Source organism: Micrasema longulum, unplaced genomic scaffold, assembly GCF_059751315.1.
Source record: "Micrasema longulum isolate JH-2025_06_02 unplaced genomic scaffold, ASM5975131v1 h1tg002644l, whole genome shotgun sequence".
Taxonomy (NCBI): domain Eukaryota; kingdom Metazoa; phylum Arthropoda; class Insecta; order Trichoptera; family Brachycentridae; genus Micrasema; species Micrasema longulum.
In genome coordinates, this window is record NW_028279779.1 from 38,299 (window position 1) to 49,495 (window position 11,197).

The window sequence follows — 11,197 nt, forward strand, 5'->3', positions numbered from 1 at the left end:
ATTAGGTGATGGATAGACACGGTCGCTAGATAACGGCACCAATTTCTTAGGAAACCATACTATAGGAATATACTTCATTTGGGCTCTGTTATTTACATTTAATTGGGTACATGTATTTAATACATCGATTTTACTGGGAAAAAATATTACCTAACATAAATATGACTAACCTAATTTTAAAATATTTTTTTTCTAAATTTATAAATTTTTTTGATATGGTTAATTATATTTTATTTCTACAATATAATATTTATATATTTATCACTTAAACAGGATGACTTAATATTGATTTTTCAATTATTCCTATAGGAAGAGGGAAAACACCTTTTCCCCTATATATTACAATGTTCCAGCAATAATATACACTTACATTACCTAATATTCATTAATCAATAATATTGAATCATTACAAATAGGTAAAAAATAAATAAATACATACAAATATGTACCAAAATTCCTAGCTAGTTTTCTCTATGTTTTTAATGAAATTCATGTAAGGAAAGATTAAAAAAATGAAATGAAGTTTATCGAATCGTTTTTGACTGCCTTAAAACGGGGTATACAACAACTCCAGTTAGGGTCAGTTGGACCAAAAAACCGTTTATAATAAAATAAAAATGTAATAAGTGTTGTGTTTCCATCAAAATTGATGAAATAGACTGACTTATTTTACTTTTTCGTAAAGCCCATTTCTCTATTTGGACAAAACGCAAAATCAAGCTTTTTCTCAACTTTTTTTGGTGCAACTGTAAAGTCAAAGTGTTTTTAAAATACATATTTCATAAAATTATGTAATTTATCATTTTAGTTATATCTACTAAAAACACTGTAATGAGAATGTTGTATAAATATTCTATAAAACCATGATAAGGATACGCACACAATATATTTTGTGTTCGGTGATTCTAAAAAATATGACAAATGATTATGAAATAAATATCTATGTATTTGTGAAGGGTAGGAAGCTGAATCTTAGTGGGCAGTTATTACCAAACACCCAGGCTTGAGAAAAATCACATTTAATTTTTGTAATCTCGCAACAAAGTTGTTTTATGTCATCGGGTTGTGGTCCCGTTGCTAGTGTTGTGGACTCATAGTCCGGAGGTCCGAGGTTAAAACCCCACTCCACCCCAACTTGATTCCCATTTTCTAATAGTGAATTATTTACAACTCATTGAAAATAACCCTAAAATGGAAGTATTTGAATAAATCATAAGAACGCAAATATTTATTTTTCTAAAAAAATTACTATTTATCACGAATGCCTCCATCTGCTGTTGAAAATGAATAAAATATGATGTTGCATTTAGACACCGAACGAAGGCATCAACATCACAGAAAGAACAGCAAAGCTGACAGTGGATGGGGGACGTCGCGAAACAGGACAGTGCCAGATTTTTGCCAGGAATCCTTAAGGCTGTAGTCTGGTAAAACGAACGCAAAATTAGGAAATCATACGATTTTGCCATTTTAAAACGAATGTTTTTTTTCAATCGCGCAATAACAAAAAAATAAATAAACATAAATTAGATAAAAACAATATTTTTTAAAGGTATTTCTGTTAAAAAATGTACTTAAAAGTTTTTGTAACTAAAATATAATTATTTTTAGACTGGCAGATTACGCCATTTAAAACTTAGGTATCTGGGATCTCAAAAAAAGACTAAGTAAAAGAAATACAAGCATTTTAAATCACATTCTTTTAAAAAACAAATATTAAAATTTGGCCGCGGCCACTTTTATGTTCAATTTATTATCTTCAAATTATTACAACAAATTTTAGTTCAATAAGGTGAGGAAAGTACATTCTAATCTCAAATGCGGAGAATAACCCGAAGGTGAAAACAATAGAATGTACTTTCCTCACCTTAAGGTTTGTCTCTGCATACGGGTATTAGTCTTTATTGAGATCCTAGATACCTAAGTTTCGTCTAAATTTGAAATGGCGTAATCTGCCGGTCTAAAAGTAATTATATTTTAGTTCCATAAAACTTTCAATTATATTCTTTAATGAAAATACCTTTGAAAATTATTATTTTTATGTAATTTATTTGTTTTTATTATTGCGCGATTGAAAAAAAACATTTGTTTTAAATGGAAAAATCGTATGATTTCTTAATTTTGCGTTCGTTTTACCAGATTACAACCTTAAATGAACAGCAAATGAGGCTTAGGAAGACCACCAAAAAGGTGGACAGATGAAATTGTCCAGTTTGCGGGTTGTAGATGGCACCAGATAGCCCAAGACAGAAAATATTGGAAGAGTTTAGAAGAGGCTTAAGTCCAGCAGTGGAATGAGTTGGCTAGCAGTAAGTAGTAAGTTGCATTGAGACAAAATTATTGAACGGTTTCATTTACAAGTTACCTTATTTCAAAAACCGTTTTTTCCCAAAATACATTCCTAATCCAATAAGTGATGACAGCGTGGCTAAAGCTCCAACCTGAACTCCGTCCATCTTGCCTCCCCACAGCCAGCCGCGGGGTAGACAGTTGACTGCGTGAACTACATCCATACACAGCTTTATGCAGGTGATGGTCTCCATTATATACTTCACAGACATCTGTCTCTTAATCTCTGAATTCTGTGTCATGTCCATGTATTGCCGCTGTTTCTCTGTCACTCTTAATTGCTTGAGACATCTTGAACAATATAATAAACATGGATAAAAAACTAAATTGAATAGATAACCCACTTAATTTAAATGTATTCAAAATGTTAGAGAATTAAAAGCTAAACTAGAGAAACATGTTATCACTCACTCCATGTACTGTATTTAATTATTCTTATATGATTGTTATTCATGACTTTTTATCTTTTATTTTATTTTGTTTCATAAAAGAGGTAGCAATGTTATACAAAAGTGTAAATATTATTTTTTTAAAATATAAAATATAACATATATAATGGTGTAACTAATTCTTTCAGACCCTATTTATTTTTAGAGCATGCAATCAGTATTTTAGGTGCTTGTAAAATTGTGTATTAATATGTTTTAAAACATAATAATTATAATGTAATAGATACATTTGGTAGCTCACTATATTTTCAAATTTAATAACTTTATAGAGAGAAGAGTACATTCTTTTAGTCAACACACATATTACATCCCAATAATTTCATTAATATCTACAAATATAATTTAGGAAACAATTGCAATGAAAATTGGAGTTGTTATTTTTACTTTAAATTTAACATAAATATGACATTACAAAATGTTGATTTAAAGATAGGTTTTTAGATGTATCATTTCTCATAATGATAAAAAAAAAACATTTGTTATTTAAGTTAAAGCATTATGATAACATTACAAATATCGGAGCTTTACTGTCATAATGCACGAAGTCACTAAAACAAGTTCTGAGATAATAGCTCAGACGCTGTAGTCTTTGTGGGCATTTTTTCCAATTCATGTTATTTTATTTTATTTACATAAACGGCAAATCTGCCTTTTACAAAAATTTATAATACTAACATATTTGGCTTAATAGCTATAGCTATAGCTTATGTTATAGCTTAATTTTAAGATGTATTTTTCTAAAGTATATTTTTGTAATTATATTTCTATGTAAATAATATATGTATGGAAAAATAAACAAACAAAAAAATAAAATAAAAAATTGCATTTAAAGCTGTTTTATTCTTTCAACTCATTATTTCTCCCACAATTTATTTTATTTTAAAGCTTTGAAAGAGTTATCTTTATTCTAGGCAAAGCATAAAATTTGAAATCAACATCTTGCACCGATATTTAAAAATATTTTAAATATATAAAGACTGTTGACTTAATGCATTGTCAGTATAGCCTTGATATGATATAGGAAAACACGTCAATTTAAGCAGAATCTAATTGAATTATAAAATTATCAGTTCACTCTGATGATTGATTTAGGATAAAAGATAGAATATTATAATTTTTGTGATAAAAAAATAATTTAAAAAGGAAGTCGTAGATAAACCCAGTGAATTCTTTTGATGTTTTCGGCTCACTGAAAATTGTCCTAATAATCACTATCCATATAATATTGTAAATTAAACAAACAAATAAAATTTTCAAATGATCTTTAATATAAATTACATTTGAAAATTATAATTGTTATAACCGTCAGAAATATTAAAACTAAATTTTTTCAAATTTTGACGTAAAAATTTTCTCCATTGATCTGTACGGTCTATTTTTTAAAAGAAAATATTAAATAATAAAAATAGTTTGTGACTATAGGGCAATTTGATTCTCTTAAAATTATATCTCTAAAAATAGCCACTTGGCATTAATAAATCTTGTAAAATTAAAAATCTGCATCAGGCTATTCAAATCAAAATTACTTGTATTTAATATTTTTTTGTTTTTTAAGCATCACAAAACCTTCATTGTGTAAAGTGCATATTATAATAATGTTTTAAGTTTAAAAAATGTTATTTACTTATCTATATGTATCTTTTTTGGTGATCCCGTGTAAGTTGGATTAGTTCTGATGTTTTGGCTAATATTGCAGGAGCTATCTTCAGGGTAAACTGTGTTTACCCTGTTTGACACAGTTTATCCTGAAGATGGTAGCGGAAATGTCAGAACGAATCCAACTTACACGGGATCACCCAAATAATTGATAACAGTGACTGTGAAAACCTGCTCACCAGTTATTTACTTATTTTAAAAGATCTGTAGAGTACGCTTTTATTTCTTTGACTTTTGCAAAATATTACTTGGTACTATATAATTAAATACTTTAAACCATGTGTCATCTGAATCTGTACAAGTTTTTTGCAAAAGAATAATGTATTTATAAATAAACTCAATCACTCACCTTATAAGAGTAACATATAAAGATGTAACCCAAAATACTGTGTTGGCAGTGTCGAAATTCTCGGCCTGCTTTTCAGTTAGTTTTATGATTCCCAGTTCGCCGAACCAGCATATCTTCTCCAGAGGGAAAAACAGTTGGTCTACAATATTAGCAAATACCCCGAGAACACTGGATATTGTGTCTGGTTCCTGAAATTAAAATGCATCACCGCTTTTATTAATGCCAAATAAACTCAATAATAAGTATAGTTTTTATCAATAATATTTTAAGTTCATATGTCCTTATCTTTGTTGACAAATGCTGGCTTCAACCCAGGATTTTGTCAAGATATTGATAATCCTTATTAAAAATAACACAAGAAATGGAGAAACTGTTTAGGACTCTGAAACATTCACCTTCCCTCATAGGATAGTGGAATTACAATGAACATAAAGTGATCACTGAAACCAGTTATTGACACAAAGCGCACAGGAGTTGTAAACCAACGGAGAAGCATTTATGGACACCATATTACGCTCATACTAGAGGACGGATATAAATGTGCTTGATTGCTATTATTACTAACTGATATTAATACTTAGTGAAGAATTCACTTTCCTATTTTCCTCAATCCAATGAAGCACATATCATGTACTTTTGGATTACCTCCTTTCAGCACAAAGATTCCGAAAATTACAGAGATCTTCTTCGGGCAGCTTTTCTCGTTCAGCAATGAGCAATTTTTCCTCGTATGTGGGTACCGCCAAGGAGTCTTAAGTCCTCAGATGCGGGGTGAGGTATGTGGTGGGAGAGCTGATAATAATACTTACGTCTTTACCTAGTCCATATTCTAGAGTATATTTCAGCATAGGCAGGTCATCGAAGAGTCTCATGGTGGCTCGGGTAGCAGATAGTTTGCTACTCGCCCGTAAAAGGCCCTCATTTTTGTAAAGACTTCCAACAAGTTTTAGAGAATAACAGGCCAAACGCACAACCTGCAAATATTTTTTTTGTACAAGTTAAAGCAGCAATACATTAAAAAAAACGTTATTCATTTTACGGAAACATTAAATTTAAATAAAACTTACATGGTCATTGTAATATATTGCAATAACCATTCAGATGAGTAATTCATTACATTTTAATATGTATTTAGCATGTACAATAGACAATTTCAAATAAAAAATAACACTTTTGTAACAACTTATATTAAATATGTCAACCAGTCTGAATATGCCCATTAGAGAGTGAAAGTACTAATTGGTCAAATAAATAAGCGAATGTGTACTAAGTATTTTAAATTTATAACTTATATTTAAATATATAAATAAATGAATGAATTATACAATTACAATGGAATTCCATCAAGATTGTCAACAAATAACATAAACCGAAAAAATAATACTACGTGTTAATATAAGTTGTTCGTTTTTTTCCAAATGAGAACAAGAGAACACAACAAAAAAAAGAATTACAACAAATTAGTCAATTATGTATTCTCCTTATTTAATTTTTGATTTATTCCCTTGATTAAACGTGTCGCCGGAAATGCTCTGTTTCGTCTACTTGAAATTCCATTTTTGAAGGCTTGTAATTAAATAAAATAATATATTTAACGTAAAAGCAAATAGAACACTTTGTGGAGCAGAAAATTTTCTTTCGAATGACGGATAACCTTTACATTTTTTTTAATGCTTGATGCTAATTTTTAAATTTGGAAAAAAAACAATTAAAATTAAAATAAGAACACATTGTTTTCAACCACTTAGTATTTAATTGATTACTAACCAGTTTCGAAGCTACACAAGCTTCCTTATCAAGGTATGATTTAGTGATGAATATTAATCTATTTTATGTTTAAACAGTGTCTACTAAATCTAATACATAAATACACACTGTAGTTAGTATTTAGTAGATACTTTAAATAATAAAATAGGATAATATTTATTACTAAAATATAATTTGATAAGGAAGCTCATGTAGCTTTGAAATCAGTCGGTAATAAAACAAATATTGAATTATATAATGAACTAGCGGACCCGACAGACGTTATCCTGCCTGAACTTTGGTTGCCTGCTATTAGCTTGGAAAAAGACTTTTCATTAATAAGTATGTACCTAGGTACTTGTTTATGATTGAATTCCAAAATTTAAAATGGTTTCTATTGAAATATTGAATTTAAGTAGGTACCTAGGTACTTGTTTATGGTTGAATTTCGAAACATAAAATAATTCATTTTTAAATATAGAATTCTTTTTGCATATGTCGAACTCAGCTCTTCTCACCAACAGGGGTGCACATTATTCATGAATGCGATTTTCAAAAATGTATTGAATGTCAGTTAATATTATTTTAGTATTGCCAAAAATCCAGTAAAAAGAAATAAGTGGGAAGAAATTATAAGGAATGTAAGGAAAGAATCTGATTGAAATCCATAAATAGCGAATGTTGTTTGTGAACATTCAAAAACAAACTTTTTTAAACATAAAAAAACAACATCCTTTATTTTTTTTGTAGGTGCATTCTCGTCGAATGCAACCCTGGTAGGTCGATGAAAAACATATTTATGCTTCTAACTTTTTTTTACAGATTCGATTGTAAATTTTAATATCTACAAACACGCACAACGCAAAGATCTACATTTCGCTGAAAACCGCACGTAAATCGGTTAAGCCGTTTAGGAGGGGTTCAGTGACATCACACGTACAGAAGAATTATATATTTATAAAGATAACCACAAAGTTAATGCATTCAATATAAATTCTATATAAAAAAAAACTTCAATTTGTTTTGTATATGAGCTACCAATTTTTTTACAAAAATCTTACTTACTTCAAACCAATTTTTGAAATAAAACCAGTATCAAAAAAAATAAAAGAATTATGAGATTTGATACTAAAAGACATCTGAGCGTTCTGAACACTGTACCCCATCATGTTTTATTTCTTAACATTAAACATCATTGCATTGTAATTTCTAAACTTGAAAACTTATTTCTAACAAGTTTTTTTGGTTAAATTAAAATACTGGCTGCTCTCTCTATTTTTAAATCAGCAAGATAAAAGACAAACATTTTATGTTTGGATTAACATAAAAAAGATACAATTGTTGACATTATGCGAACTGTCGTCACAAAGTACTTTCAACTTAATGCAGGTAGTAAATGTGATAAAAATAGACATTAAATACAACCTTGCATGACAATATTAACTTGCCTCACAAAGTAACTAATAAAGGGAAAAAAGATGTTTAAAATTATTTATCAATAAAAGCAAAAGAATTTTCAGTGACATATTTGTTTTAAAACTTTTTAATGTAATGAGGCAGAGATTTGTACTATTTTGAATGCAAAAAACTTGAAATATGAGCATCAGATTTAATATAATTTAATTTATAATTTAACACTATTCTTCTCTTTTGCATATGAATTAATTCACTTTTGAGTCAGATTTTCCAACTTGATTAAGTACATAAATTTAAAAGTGGCATTTATATTTTGTTAAATAATATTTTTGGGCGAATATTATCAATTGCGTAAGAAAACGTTGTGAATTAGATTAGTTAATATTGACTCAATATGTTGTATGATTTAAATCGGAAATTTTGCAAAAAGAAAAAATAGATATTTTTTTGTAATAATGAATTAGGGGGATGAGTAAATAGTTATAATATGCAAGAAGAAATGTCACTTACCTTATCACGACCGTTATATGTTGAAAGCAACTCACAAATATCATCCATCGTGAATTATTTCAAAAGTGATAGTGTCAACACTCGGCGATTCTAAATGTGCCATATGATAAGACCCGTAATCTCAAGCCGCACTTTCACTTTCGTTTGAAATTGCCTAAAGCAGTCTCATAATAATGTAGGCGATAGTCACCAAGTAGGAAATATTACATTTAGCATACCAACTTACTATTGTAGTCAACCTTGAAGTTCAGCACTAGTTAAAGTTTAACCTATAACATATTTTGGACATAATTCCGACATGTCAACGTCAATGTCAGCTGTTAACGAACGGCTAGAAGAACTAATAATGCACACTACATGTATTTTATACACGGAAAGCGTGTTACGTGATATTACATTGTTGTATATTTTTTATGCTTTTTACAATTTTTTTTTGGATTTACGGTGTTTGTTGTATCATTTAATAAAATTAGCAATATTTTTAAAACAATAATGATTATAATGTGCTGTTGGTATATATTTTTTACTTTAATTACTAGCTTTTAATATGAATAATAATATTACCTACATTTGTATATTACACGATATTTCATTATTCTTATTTAACAAATAATAACATAAATCCATTTTTATTTGTCATTAATTTTGCGATTTCGGATATATATTTAATAAACAAACAAAAAAAAATATCAATAATTAAAGGAATATTCATATTTATTTTTATTTACAATTTAAATATTCTAAAAATAGTTTTGATCAAGTCGAATTTGCATTATTTAACAATGAAAAATGTTATAAATACATACTTGATGAAATATTCCTTCAAACATATTATTTTCACTCCATGTTATTATTTTTTTAATGGGGGTTTTTTATTAATATGCTTTCGTTGAATATATTAATTTTCAAAAGTTTTCCGATATCAATTGAACTGTGGTGGTGCAGTTTAATTTTTTTGGTCATGGAACCTTAATTAATCTAACTTTTTTTGGCGGAACCCCATCTTGACAATAAAAAATAAATTGACATAAATGTTATTTTTAAGACCCATACGACACATTATTATTTGCATGCTGTAATGTTTGACTTGAAAAGAAAAACAGTATTTTAAATCAAAACATTTTACAGGTATTTTATGTTAAGAATGTTTTTTTTTTAGATTTACTTATAATAGCACAAAAATTAGGTTTAATGTCCGACATGGTGAAACTATTTACCGATAAAAATGTCGGCCTTTTTTATACGATAATACGCCCTATCTCTTGGAACCCTTGTGGTGACCCTTCCACAAAACCCCAGGGTTCTGTGGAACACCTTTTAGGAACTGCTGCCTTAGGAAGTTATTTAGATTAACATATATGTGATAAATCAAATGTGATGGTTTTTTAAAGAAATGAAATTATGACTAAATGTGAAATCACTGTGAATGGGGTTACACTAAAACAGGTAGAGGAATTTGTGTACCTGGGAAGTGTGTTTACTGGGGATGGAATGACTGAGAAAGATATTGAAAGGAGGGTGAGTGCCGGGAACACAATGAGCGGTACACTTAAATCAACCTTGGCAAATAAATGTTTGTCGCAAGAGGCAAAATTAGCAGTTCACAATGGAGTCCTGGTCCCGACCCCGACCGAAGTATTGACTTGGAAAAACAAGGATGAAAGTAGGTTGAATGCTGTCGAAATGCGATCTCTCAGGCGAATGTGTGGTGAAACTATGTACGATAGATGCACAAATGTTGAAATCCGTACATTATGCAAGGCTGAGACAAGCATTATTGACAAAATCAAGAAAGGATCTCTGCGCTGATTTGGACATGTAGAACGAATGGACAGCGAAAGAACTGCTAATAATATTTACAATGCGAATGTTGATGGATGCAGAAATAGAGGAAGACCGAGAAGGACATGGCATGACCAAATCCAACAAATACTTGAAGATGGACATGTTAAAAGTCAGAATAATCGGCGCGCATGCATGAGAAGATGTATAAATGTAGAGGAAGCGAGATCTATATACAAAGATAGAGCGATGTGGCGTTTTATCCTCTCTGCCTACCCTTACGGGGAAATGGTGTGATGGTTTGTTGTTGTTGTCGTAGTTAAATGTTAATCTTAATTCTGTAGGGGGTTATATCCACTCATTGTCTATAAACATTTTAACAAACTCAAAATATGATTGATTAAACCAACAGGAAGTATAAAAACTGAATAATGCTTTCAAGCGTTGCCAACAGCTAAAAGAATTGAAGAAACATGAATGTTCAAACATAGGCAAAAAGGTAAATGTTACAGTGTATCATGTACCAACTGAAACCAGCAAATGATAGGTCATAAGCCCTATAAATTCTTAGACATCCATATTCCCTTTTCCAATTTGCTATCCACCTCTGTTGTAATACAGTAGAACTCCGTTTATTCGAGCTCCAGTCATCCGGAAACTTCTAAATAAAGACCTCGCTGCTCGTAAACAAATTTCTTCATCAAAGCAAGTAAGTTTGCTGGACATGATTAAGTAAGTTTTTAATGTGTTCCAATTTGCTGTATTGTTTAAAAAAACTATAAAAAAGTGATCTTAGAGCAAGTTTTGCATTTTCATTCAAAACATTGCCTTTATTCAATTGTTAATCCAACTATCCAGATTCCTGCATATCTGTATAACGTCCGCCACTCATTGATCCGGATAATTGAGTTTTACGGTATGTTAAAATAGATGACTTATG

At 29.6% G+C, this 11,197-nt stretch overlaps 1 protein-coding gene across 1 annotated transcript; it reads right to left on the minus strand.

The window, feature by feature from the left end:
- Window positions 1-2,046: 2,046 nt before the first annotated feature.
- Window positions 2,047-8,791, minus strand: LOC148271795 (peroxisomal membrane protein 11C-like). Its single transcript, XM_088240921.1, has 4 exons — window positions 8,476-8,791; window positions 5,613-5,777; window positions 4,804-4,991; window positions 2,047-2,640 (listed from the first exon to the last, which is right to left on the minus strand). The coding sequence occupies exons 1-4, from the start codon at window positions 8,521-8,523 to the stop codon at window positions 2,367-2,369; spliced, it is 675 nt and encodes a 224-aa protein (XP_088097047.1). The 5' UTR covers window positions 8,524-8,791; the 3' UTR covers window positions 2,047-2,366.
- Window positions 8,792-11,197: the final 2,406 nt, after the last annotated feature.